The 12,755-nt window shown below is 40.9% G+C and overlaps 1 protein-coding gene across 1 annotated transcript; it reads right to left on the reverse strand.

Annotated features, from left to right (window-relative positions):
- Window positions 1-588: 588 nt before the first annotated feature.
- Window positions 589-9,124, reverse strand: EMC7 (ER membrane protein complex subunit 7). The gene is made up of 5 exons (XM_081210376.1): window positions 8,777-9,124; window positions 6,648-6,767; window positions 5,060-5,198; window positions 3,362-3,442; window positions 589-1,017 (listed from the first exon to the last, which is right to left on the reverse strand). The coding sequence occupies exons 1-5, from the start codon at window positions 9,025-9,027 to the stop codon at window positions 865-867; spliced, it is 744 nt and encodes a 247-aa protein (XP_081066502.1). The 5' UTR covers window positions 9,028-9,124; the 3' UTR covers window positions 589-864.
- Window positions 9,125-12,755: the final 3,631 nt, after the last annotated feature.

A 12,755-nucleotide genomic window follows, 5' to 3' on the forward strand; every position in this document is an offset into this window, starting at 1 on the left:
GGCAAGAGAATGTGTGGTTTCTAAGCAGCAAGGGATCGTACGTGAGGGCACTCCCAGTAGAACAGTTTCCCCTCAAAAATGCTTCCATGACGAAAAGGAAAACCACAAGTACTCCACAAAAACTAGCGTGGCAATTTAAGAACTGGTACCAAAGGAAAGAGAGAAGGGAATCAGGGCCACTATATTTGCTGTTACAAGCAGTTCTCAACTCTTTAATTGCTTCTATTCCTGCTTCCAACTTTAAGTACCTTGTAATTTTGAAGTACTGCCTGGATTTATCTTTTTCCTCCTCCCTTTTCCTTACATTGTTGTATGTTCTAGATTCTATGCCCAAAGTCAGGAGCTGTCTTCTTACTGACCTTTGTAAGCAGCTATGGGACACTTTTTCACCCGAGGAGCAGTGTAAAAAATGCTTCAAATAAAAACAAATCAATCAAAAGAGGTTCTCTTTCAATAAGCACAAGTAATGTTAGGTTAAGAAAAATATTGTGCATTTATAGACTACGTAAGTTAAGAACAGTGGGTTAAAGACACTTGGTTTCTTGAAATCAGATGCTTTACAGTGATGTTTTAAGAATCATCAATATATTTCACATAATTTAAATTCTTTAATGTCATTCTCTACAAAGGAGTTAACTCTTCATCGGTCTTTACAGAGATACAGAAGTGAAGCAATGTCCCCATGTGTTTAAAGAACAAGATATTTAAATAGGTTAAAAAGCTACAGCACACACAACAGTTGTATCATGTCCAATTTCACATTGGATTTAGGTTACAGTAGTGGCTTTTTTGTTCTTCCACAGAACATATAGATGATACCACATAACAGAGCTGTGCAAATTGTGGCTCCAGAGAAACAAACAACTACCTCCTTTTTCCTGCCCCACTTTTTCCTGTTTTACTGCTACTACCACTGGACTTGCTAGAAGATTTTGAAGAGAAAAGTCTTGTCATGAACTCTGACACATCAGGCAGCTCATGGTTAGAATTCAACATATTCATTGATTGCTCCATTTCCTAAATGCATACAAAAAGAGAAGAATGTATTAAGTAAAACCATTTCCAAATCGTAAAGATACGCCAATTTGGTTAACTGTTCTGTCAGTAGTGGTGTCATTTTGCAGCTGCTCTCTACCCATATACCCCCACTATAGACTCTTTATACAGCCACAGCCTAAACTACAACTTAAAAAAAACCTCGTGTTATATTGATATAAATAAAGGAAAAGGAAGTTCTAAAAGCAAAAAACAGAGATAACCATGTCTAAAGTAGTGTTACAGGATAAAGGATTGCCATATTAAAATTTTAAAAGATGAGTTTGGTTAAAATCTCTCCCAATTTCATATTTAAAAAGTTTCTTCTTAAATGATAAAAAAATTGGCACACTAGTTCTTAAAATTGTTTAAAACAAATTGAACTATCATGGCAATGTATGTCAAGCATCTTTTTGAAAAGCTATTTCCTTCCAACAGTTGCCTTCTATTAAAATATGTCTGCTAAAAGATCTGAGCCCGATTTGAGGTAGGTCATTTAATTTTTCCTAGCCTTTCAAAATTGAACAGAACATTTTACATCTATTGAAGCCTACCCAATGTCTTCCACAGAGGACATGGTCCATGATTCTGTCAACTACACTTTTCCATTAGGCAATCAATTTCTTGCCCAAGAGAGCAGATCACATGTTGATTCACATCAGCAAATGCATCAGATCAAGCAGTTGATCTGCCTCCACTTTTAAACTTATATTAAACATTTACAATGCAATCTTTTGCAAGTTTTCAGAGGTAAGTTCCACTTTATTCTCAGATAAGTGTGCAGCCAGAGTTAAAATGGAAGATTTAAACATCTATCTCATGATCTAGAATGTTATACCTATTAACTCAAAAATAATGTGAAACCTGTAAGGAACTACTGAAGACAGTGGTCATTTAGAAGGAAAGGAAATTAATACCAACTGAACCCCAAAAAGCAGCAGCCAAAGACAAACAGTAGATACTGCTAAATAAAGAAGATTTAGTAAACACCTTGAATCTCCATTTTGTTCTAGCCTTCCGCTATTCAGCATAACGCATGGTGAAAGGACAATAAATTAGGATAATTTAATAAATATCATATTTAAAACTTTCTGTCATAATGGATTTGTCACAGAAGAACGTGACTAGGATGTGAATTCTTGTTTTAATTGCAATAGGCAAGAAAAGGAGACGATAACACAAATTATCAGAAATAGTCTCAGAGACATTCATTCAACATAGGAAGAGACTGGTAGATTATTTTTGTAACTCAAAATGAGTGCCTCTGTTTTCATGACAAACTAGTGTGAATTCTTGTTTTAATTGCAATAGGCAAGAAAAGGAGACGATAACACAAATTATCAGAAATAGTCTCAGAGACATTCATTCAACATAGGAAGAGACTGGTAGATTATGACAAACTAGTGGCGAAATGGCCATAGCACTGAATGGGCAGATGAAGGAATCAGTGCAGCCCAAGAAATCAAAATGATGGTAGAAAACTACACATGCTCCCCATCCAGAACCAAGACATACTTATTTTTCTGCCCAGTGCGCTCTTGCTTGACTAACATTTTTCACCACCTATAAGCCAACAGACTCATGCTAATTCCTAATATCAGCAGCAAGGAATCTTTAGGCAGCTGCTGCTTCTGCCAGCAGGAAAAAGAGTGGATGCTGTTGGCTCACACCCAAAGAGGTTTGGCAGAAATTGAGGCTGTTGCAACAGCCTCTACTGCTCCTAGAACCAAACCGGAAAGGCAACCTAAAACTGATGAAAGATGTCCAAGTACAACTCTCTGTTGCTTCTCAATAACGGCACGAGTGGGCAGCTAAGAGTTATCTTGTATGATTGTGTCTGGGTGGGATCAAACAGATCTTGGTCCCTTTTGTGGGCTGGAATGGAAAGTTGTTGAGATGAAGCGGACTGTCCTAACACACACCAGCTCTCAGACACTAGTTTCATTCAGTCCAATGACACTAAGGCTGCAGCTTCCTGGTCTCCTCATATTACATCTCTCTCCATCCTCTTAAAGCCCTCTCTTTGTGTTCTTTCACTTTCTACCTTATCCCTGACTGAAAATAATACATTGAATACATTATACAAAGTTTACACTGCACACAATTTAGATTTAGCATCTCTTAGAATTTGATGTTTTCTGTATAAAGATTTGAATAATTAAGCATTATTAGAGAGCTTGTATTTCTGGCCCACAGCTGTATTTCTATCTTAGTGGTAATAGAAAAACCATTCCCAGACACTTTCTGGACTGTAATATTTATTTGGACTGGTTTGGTTTCTTCAGATACAATATTTGCAGTGTTAACCCTCGCAAAGCTTACTCACCCGCCTCATGTCAGGATCACTTGTGTTGACAACCTTAGGAAGTAATACGAAGATCAGCAATGGAAGGATCATCATCATAACCTTAAACAGGAGATTTTTTTTAAAAAAATATGTTAGTATTTCTTCTGTTATGCAGCAGTTCTAGTACTGCCGTATTGTACCATAGATAATAAAAGAAGACTCCCTCAAAAGTTATATTGTGAATGGCCACCAGGAAACAAACTATGACTCCGTGAATCAGATTAATACCCAAACCTAGGATTGTGGGTAAAATATTAACCATGGTTTACAGTGATATACAAGTGGCGCATCTCAGTGACATACTTAGATGGGGTCAACAGCTCCAAAGGCAGCTACATATGCCTGAGGCTGCACAGAAATTCCAATATTTAGAAATCTCACCAAAAATGAAAAATATGGTGAAAACACTCCATGTTGGGGCTCAATGACCATAGTCTTGAGCCAGTCAAGATCTACTCTCCTTGAGTAGATCCTTTGATTAGTACTGCAGCAGAAAAACCATTTCTTCTGGCAGGGTTTTAGCAGTCAAAATAGACACTAACTTATTATTCAACAATATACAAATAAAGGGGAGAGTGGATCTATATCCAAGTATCACAGCGTGTGGTATTTTAATTTTTTTTTAATGTGCTGCATAACTGAAGCATCTTTATCTAGGCTAGTTCAATTATTCCATTTAACAAGTCCTACCATATGCATTGGGACGCGGGTGGCACTGTGATCTAAACCACAGAGCCTAGGGCTTGCCAATCAGAAGGTAGGTGGTTCAAATCCCTGCGACAGGGTGAGCTCCTGTTGTTCGGTCCCAGCTCCTGCCCACCTAGCAGTTCGAAAGCACGTCAAAGTGCAAGTAGATAAATAGGTACTGCTCTGGTGGGAAGGTAAACAGCATTTCCGTGTGCTGTTCTGGTTCGCCAGAAGTGGCTTAGTCGTGCTAGCCGCATGACCCGGAAGCTGTCTGCAGACAAACGCCGGCTCCCTCGGCCTATAGAGAGAGATGAGTGCCGCAACCCCAGAGTCGTCTGCGACTGGACCTAATGGCCAGGGGTACCTTTACCTTTACCATATGCACTGAGCCAGAATTAATGGGTACCTGTGGTTGCTTTAGCAACCAGCGCCCCAAACTGCCCTTCAGTTTTATATTCAACCTCAAAACAACAACAAACCTATAACACATTCCTCTGCCACACACTCTGCCTTCCAGTTTCAACTGAAATTTCTAGCTGAGGCAAGCTAGAAATCATCACACTTTTAAGACTCCTACTACAAAACACAGTTACACATTCATAGTTTACTTCAAAAATATTATATACAATAGGGCTGGAGGGGTGGTTTTTTTGCAAATGCATAGCAAATTAACTGTAGTTGGGGATGCTAATTTAGATCTACAATGCTTCATAATTTCCCCCCAGCTGATTGTATGACAAGAAATCCCTGTTAAGATCATGTAACCATCCCTCCCTCTAGAGATGCCTCTCCTGCACCCAAGAGATACCTGCCTGAAAACAAGTCTTGTTTAATGATTATCTTCTAACAGTGGCATATTAACATATAATCTGTTTAATGTTTACCCTTAAATCTTACAAATAGGGTCCTTAAATAGGTTTTGAAACATAGGCAATAAACAGCTAATCAGTGGCAAACAAGCAGTTCATGTGCACCTGTTTCCATACATACCATGGGGTTCATTAAGAAGTCTGTCCATCCCCAAGACTCTCTCTTTATGAAATAAGAAGGTGGTCCAGAAGATTTCATCTGAAGCGGGTATGGCAATCGGACAACTTCTGATGTTTTGATGTAATTGACAAATCTTGCCCTGAAGAAGACATTTAGAAGTATCTTTCTCCATTAAAGCCCAACAAATTATCTTGGTTAGATATTTTCTCTATCACTGCATTTGAACTGAAGTGATAATCCTGTGAATAGTTAAGCAGCTTAAAATTTGATTGTAAGAAAGTACCATAATTGTATAGAGGGTCGTGGCTTGGTCGCCTGCTCATATAAGAGATTCTGCATTAGATGTGCATCTATATCCCAACAAATGTGTTTACTTGGTGAAACTTTATTTTCCCAAGAGAGGCCTGAAAATAGTTTATTCTGCATGTCCTTGGAGATAGCAACTAGAACAGGTGCTACTGAAAAACAACAGCAACCCATTTTACACACTCACTCTCTCTCTCTCTCTCTCTCTCTCTCTCTCTCTCTCTCTCATATCACAGATTTAGCAAAATCCAGTATCAGACAAATTAAGTTTGACAGACCTCACAAATTAGCAGTGATCATATGTCTAGCATTAAATGTCAAAGATTATAGACTCAAAAGAACTTTGTAAGCCACTGTAATCACTGTGCAGATATTCTCAGTGAGGAAAACATAGCTGAAAAACATTCTGTAAACTATTAGCACCAAACAGAAACTGAGTTAATCTTAGCTTAACCAGGTGGCTTTAACTTGTGGATAGAAAGCTCTGTTAAAGTAAAGAGGTTATTTTAGTCAGTTCCGCATTAGCCAGTTCCTACAGCACTGCTGAGAAGGTACTCTGGAGGGTTTTTTTGGGGGGGGCATCTGGAAATGTGGAAAGGGGTGCTGGGGCCTGCAGGGAGAAAGGGAAATCTATTAAAATGACCACCTCCTTATTTCAGCAGAAGCCACCAATGGATCTTGGTCCTTTCCATGAACAAATGTGCAAGCCTAGATCCAACCCCTTCAGATATAGTTTGTGTATCTTTAAAAGTAAATTTTTCATGATGTATCACACCACACCTGGCAGAAGTTTTGTTTTCAGATACATTAATTTAGGAGCTTGGTTCACAACCAACACTAAGACACAGTCTGTTTAACAAATCATATCAACCACAAATTTGTCCCCAAGATGATCAAACAAAGCATGGCTTGTTTCTCTAAAGCTTGATTTCTTTCTAGCCCTATGCCTTTCTAGCTTGGTGAACATCTGTGATGTGCAAACAAACCATGGTTATGGAAGGATGTTGGGTTTGTACATAACAGCAAGCCAAAGTTAAAACAAAACAAGGTTCGTAAACCACCACCAATCCAAGGCTTCAGATTGTGGTTTGCCAGCAGTAAACGAGCTGTAGTGAAGGCAACTGTGGAGGATTCAAATAATTATGGAGTTTTAAGGCCTATTTATTTATTTGAGAGAACATCAAAAATGTTTAAGGCCTTACCAACAAACCAACCAGCCCTGTTTTCCATAGCAAATCAGTTTGGTTTAGTATTCTATATAAAAAAAGGTATAGCCGCTCACCTCATTTTCCCTTTTGAAGTGATGTCCACTCGCACTGGTTCAAATTTATAAGCTGGAGATATGACTTCAACTACATATGATCCAGAAGGAACATCATGAACCACAAAGCTTCCATCTGTCCTGAAAAATAAAAATTATCATATATTTAATTGCCTCACAGAACAGTTACAATAATTTAAAATGTGCTACAGATGTTTTACATGTCAGAACTCAAAAAAGCTTTATTAGACCAAAGAGCTATCATCCTATCAAGAGGGGGATTACCAACCCTACCTATTAATTCATAACACAATGCTCTATTTCACTAACTTACAATGCCAGTAAGCCGGTGCTGCATAGTACTTAAGAGTGGGAGCTGGACGTTTCCATTGAAAATCTTGGCTCAGCCATGATACACTGAGTGTTCTAAGGCAATCCTCATAAGTACAGAATGGCTTTTTCAAACCATCTTATGTGTATATATGTATGGAAAAGACAGTTTTGTTGGACACAGTTTCTCAACCAGAAAACTCTTGAGAAGGATCCAAGAAAAATCTTGCTCTCAATATTAACCTGCCTATACTGTACATAAATAGCAGGAGCATAATCTTTGCTATAGAAAGGATAGCCATTGCTTTCTCTTGACTGCACATATCGTCTGTCATTTTTTAAAATACAGGATGATGTTCAGTCTAAACATATGTGATACAGAGCACTTGAGTCTCCAAAGAGGAGCTGGAACTGACAGCACTCAAAGTATGTACATATGTTTCTGTGCTCCAGGACACCTCCTTGCAGGATGAGGTCACAACACCACAAGGTGGAAAAGGAGTTGTGCAAGACTGGCCATTACTGAAATAGGCACCACCTATTAGCTAGTAGAGATACCTGTAGAACTACATTCTAGAATCTAGAAAGCACTCATCCCCCCAAAAAACCACCCAGTGACCCTGCTATCTCAGAAAAATAATGTTATTTAGCAATTGGATGTGCACACTACTGCACAAGCTAACTTTAAGAATGGGGATGCACATTCTACGGAAAACAACAGTCAGGATTCATGCTTGCACATTACAGGGTGCAGGTAGAAGAAGAGTTTTGATTTGATATCCCGCTTTATCACTACCTGAAGGAGTCTCAAAGCGGCTCACATTCTCCTTTCCCTTCCTCCCCCACAACAAACACTCTGTGAGGTGAGTGGGGCTGAGAGACTTCAAAGAAGTGTGACTAGCCCAAGGTCACCCAGCAGCTGCATGTGGAGGAGCGGAGACGCGAACCCGGTTCCCCAGATTACGAGACTACCGCTCTTAACCACTACACCACACTGGCAACTGCAGGTACCTGCAGTTGTCTCTGTACACAGCAGAAACCAAGAAGCTGGAAAACAGAAACTACAAAAATAAAGAGGAGGTGTTTGGTGATTGCTTAACGGTGCTTTTTGAGTTCAGGAAAAAGAGCAGTATCCTTAAAGGCTTGAGGAAAAGTTTCCCAGTTCTTTGTCCTTTGAAATGAGCAACATTTGTTGCATTCATCTAAGTGGCAACAAGCATGCCCTAAGATTGACTGCCCCGCGCTCAAGAAAGGTGACTCTTTTCTGAACTAAGATTTTAAACAGGTAGGTAGCTGTGTTGGTCTGCCGTACTTGGTACAAAATAAAAAAAATCCTTTCAGTAGCACCTTAGAGACCAGCTTTCGTGTGCATGCACACTTCATCAGATACCAAGCATGCATACGAAAGCTCATACCAATAACAAACTTAGTTCGTCTCTAAGGTGTACTGGAAGGAATTTTTTTATTTGTTAAGATTTTAAACGTGTGGGGGAAATCAGAAGAAAAAGACAGCCATCTCTTCAAGTAAATTTGTTTGTCTCTGTAGGCACACGTTGGTGGTGATGCAACTTCGTACTATGATGCAGTGGTTAGTAGTCTCAGACGAGGAATGGGGAGGCCCGAGTTGGAATTTCCCCTAAACTACCTCGGGGGGGGGGCTCACTTTCTGTCAGGCTAGCCTACCTGGCAAGGTTGTTGTGGGGACCAAACGGGAGAGAGACCGAGGGTTGGGGTTTGAATCAAAAAAGGCAAACAAATCCGTTCCCTCTCCCCGCAAAGCCTTCCGCTCCCGGCAGCCTCTCTCCCCGGCTGCTACTCACTTGAGGAAGCCGACGTGCTCCTCGCCGTCCACCAGCACCCGGGCCCCCGAGATCCAGTCCTGGGGCTTCACCCCCGGCACCACCGCCCGGCCCTCGATCTTAAACCGCTCGCTGGCGCCCACAGCCTCCCCGCTAGCGGCGCCCCCGGCCACCTCCGAAGCCCGCGAGCCGGCGGCCAAGAGAAAGGCCGCCACCAGCAGCCGCAACATCGTCGTCGCCGTCCCCGGGAGGCCGCCGGGCCGGGCCGCCATTAGAGCAACCGCCGGAGGTGCCGGGAAGGAGGGGGAGGAGGCGGCGACAGAGCAGACCGGGAGAAAGGAAGGGCCGCTCTCGTCGTCCCCGGCGGCGCATGCGCCAAGTGGAGGGGCGCGCCGTGACGAACGAGGATGCGAGAGCTCAACTTCCGGGTTTCTTCTGAAGACGTTTCTTAAAGGAGCCGCAGGGCGAAAAGCAGGGAGCAGCCCATGGAGAGCGTTGCTGGGTTTCAGGGTAGTTATGATTGGGCAGCAGTATTTCCATTATTATTATTATTATTATTATTATTATTATTATTATTATTATTATTATTATTATTATTATTATTAAATTATAATAGAGAGCATTGCTGGGTTTCAGGGTAGTTATGATTGGGCAACAGTATTTCTATTATTAATAATAATTAATAATAATAATCTGGGTTTCCCCAGCCACTCGTCAAACGCCAAAAACATCCGATACAGCAATTTTAATAATAATAATAATAATAATAATAATAATAATAATAATAATAATAAATTTTATTATTATTTATACCCCGCCCATCTGGCTGGGCTTCTCCAACCACTCTAGGCAGCTCCCAACAGAATATTAAACACACAGTAAAACATCAAACATTAAAAACTTCACTAAACAGGGCTGCCTTCAGCTGTCTTCTAAAATAAAGAGAGGAGTAATAAGTTACAGCATCGGGATGAGCGCCTGCTTTTCGTAATTTAGGTCTTGTTTAATGTGGGGGGCGGGGGGGCGGAATGTATTTTTCAAGAGAACTTATTTTTGCTCAGTGCAAACTCAGTGCAAGGTATAACACTTCTACTGAAGGCTGGATATGGGCTGGGAGTGGGGCCTGAGTGGGCAACGTTAATCTTTGCTGTTGCCTGTAACGGGAGGGGTGTTTAGGGAAGCTTTTAATGTCTGATGTATCACAGTATTTTAATATTCTTTTGGAAGCCGCCCAGAGTGGCTGGGAAAACCCGGCCAGATGGGCGGGGTATAAATAATAAATTATTATTATTATTATTATGGAGTGGAGTGGGGGATATTTAGCTAAAAATATAAACCAACCACAGCCCCACCAATGCTGGCTTTTCACGCAGTTCATATTCTGCAGTAGTGTAGCATTTCTACTGCCCCCCCTATACATTCACATAAAATCTGAATTAGATGGTGGACTTGTAGAAAGGGGTCAAACCCTATAAAAACCCCTCTGTTGTCAATAAGACTGAGGAACCTGGAGGAGATAGAGCCCAGCCATTTTATTACTTAGGAAGCAATAGGTTACAGTCGGATCCATAGCTGTCAACTTTTCCCTTTTCTTGCGAGGAATCCTATTCAGAATAAGGGAATTTCCCTTTAAAAAAGGGAAAGGTTGACAGCTATGGTCGGACCCTTCCGCAAGAACTGTAACCCCCAGCTAGCAGTCTAGGGAGGTTATTTATAAGTTTCTACACAAAGCCCTTTCCAATCATATGCATATAAGTATTTCCCATTACCTCATCCTAATTGTTGGATACATTTCAGGTTAGTATGCTTGCGCAATAAGCATAAGCATCGGCTGTTTTGCTGTCCATACAGAAACATTGTTACATGAAGCTATTGTGCTTTGTAAACCTGCGTGTTTAGCTGCGTATGTTCTGCGATAAAAATGTTAGCTTCTTCTCTTCCTGTGGGAAAGGGCTTTTGCATTCTCAGCAGGTTCAAAGCTTTAGCATTCTTAAGAGTTTCATAGCTTTTTCTCAAAGTGATGTAGCATTTTCTTAAAGCATTATCAATTTTTGTGGCCCTTGGGGGTCCTCCCTCAGACTCATGCCTCTGTTTCTACATGGCATCACAGGTATGCTAAAATCCTGGATTTTTCTTCGGGTAACATACGCTTCAGGTTACAGACTCCACTAACCCAGAAATATTACCTCGGGTTAAGAACTTTGCTTCAGGGTGAGAACAAAAATCGTGTTCCGGTGGCGCATGTGGCGGCAGCGGGAGGCCCCATTAACAAAAGTGGTGCTTCAGGTTAAGAACAGTTTCAGGTTAAGAACGGACCTCCGGAACGAATTACGTACTTAACCAGAGGTACCACTGTAAGTATAAATGTTGGGGAAATGGATGCAAATGAAACTATTGTTTTTCCTCTGACCCTACAAGCAGTTTTTCTTCTTCTAATGATTCCATTTCAAGCACTTTGTCCGATATAATAAATGTAGCTCCATTGCTATTTCTAGCATTTAAGAGTACTAAATATATCATTTAGGCAATAGTGTGGAACCTGGTAGTGTGGGAGGTCTCAAGCTATTTTGTGTATCTATTCTAACAGCTACAATAGAAGAAACCATTTAGCATTTTTATTGCTAGCATTTATTACATTGTAGTCTCCCAGCATAATGTTCCAGGCAGCTATATAAGAATTGGTTTTGGCTCAGCAAGTATATTCCATTTTGGCTCTATTTAATCTCTCTGTCCCCAAGTTTCTGGAATCAGTCAAAGCTTAAACAGGTGTTATTTCTAACAATGCCATGCTGACCATCAGTTCTCTTATAAAACAAACTTATCAGTAAATGCTGACCTCTTAATTTCAAAATAAGGATTTGTTCTGGTCTGCTTAAACTAATCTAACAGTATAATTGTAGCCTGCTGTTCTTTAACTGTAACCATTGGAAATTGGGCACTGACCCCTAATGGCCTAAATCCTGCATCTCATAAGGATTTTCCTTCTATTAAAAGCCACATATCATCAAGATCATCTATGTGTAATATCTGTGCACAGTAAGAACTGGTAGAGTGAAAAAGAGAATGTCTACCCTTCAGTATGTGGACTTCTTCCCACAAAGGGTGTGTTCACATTACTGCCTTAGAGCGCAGTGAAGTTGTTTTTCTCCTGGTGCGTTTCACAGCTCTTTCCCCTCTAGCTGTTCACATCAGCACAGCTTCCGTTCCTGTTTGTGTGCAAACCAGGGGGTGTTGACGGGGTGGAGATGTCTCCACCCTGTTCCAAGGTGTTTACATCTAGTTATTGTACATTTTCATTGTACGTTCATTTTATTGTACATTTTCAATAGCATTGTTGTTGTTGTTTAGTTGTTTAGTAGTGTCCGACTCTTCGTGACCCCGTGAACCAGAGCACGCTAGGCACTTCTGTCTTCCACTGCCTCCGGCAGTTTGGTCAAACTCATGCTGGTAGCTTCGAGAACACTAGCCAACCATCTCGTCCTCTGTCGTCCCCTTCTCCTTGTGCCTTCCATTTTCCCCAACATCAGGGTATTTTCCAGGCAGTCTTGTCTTCTCATGAGGTGGCCAAAGTATTGGAGTCTCAACTTCAGGATCTGTCCTTCCAGTGAGCACTCAGGGCTGATTTCCTTAAGAATGGATAGGTTTGATCTTCTTGCAGTCCATGGGACTCTCAAGAGTCTCCTCCAGCACCATAATTCAAAAGCATCAATTCTTTGACGATCAACCTTTTTTATGGTCCAGCTCTCACTTCCATACATCACTACTGGTTTCAATAGCATAGGCATTTTAAAAACATTACTTTTAAAACAAAAACTCATCTCTGTTACTTGTGTTTCAAATGATTTTCAGGGAAAAGCAAATAACCTGCCCTGGAAACATCTTTATCCTCCAAGCTACTCCTGGCTAAACAGCACTACTTCATCCATCCGTTCCACACCAACTCTAGGTATCGCAAGCTGCACTTCTCTACCTTTGATGCCTGCTAAAGCCCACTCCTCTA

This window comes from Podarcis bocagei (genome assembly GCF_964188305.1).
Source record: "Podarcis bocagei genome assembly, chromosome: 1".
NCBI classification, from domain to species: domain Eukaryota; kingdom Metazoa; phylum Chordata; class Lepidosauria; order Squamata; family Lacertidae; genus Podarcis; species Podarcis bocagei.

Excerpts from the sequence above, each read along its gene's own strand:
- EMC7 (XM_081210376.1), bottom strand. The coding sequence starts at position 9,027 with ATGGCGGCCCGGCCCGGCGGCCTCCCGGGGACGGCGACGACGATGTTG. Across the intron at positions 5,199-6,647 it reads ACTTCAAAAGGGAAAATGAG|GGCAAGATTTGTCAATTACA; the intron begins GTGAGCGGCTAT and ends TGTCTTCTTCAG. Across the intron at positions 1,018-3,361 it reads GTGATCCTGACATGAGGCGG|GAAATGGAGCAATCAATGAA; the intron begins GTGAGTAAGCTT and ends GTATGCATTTAG.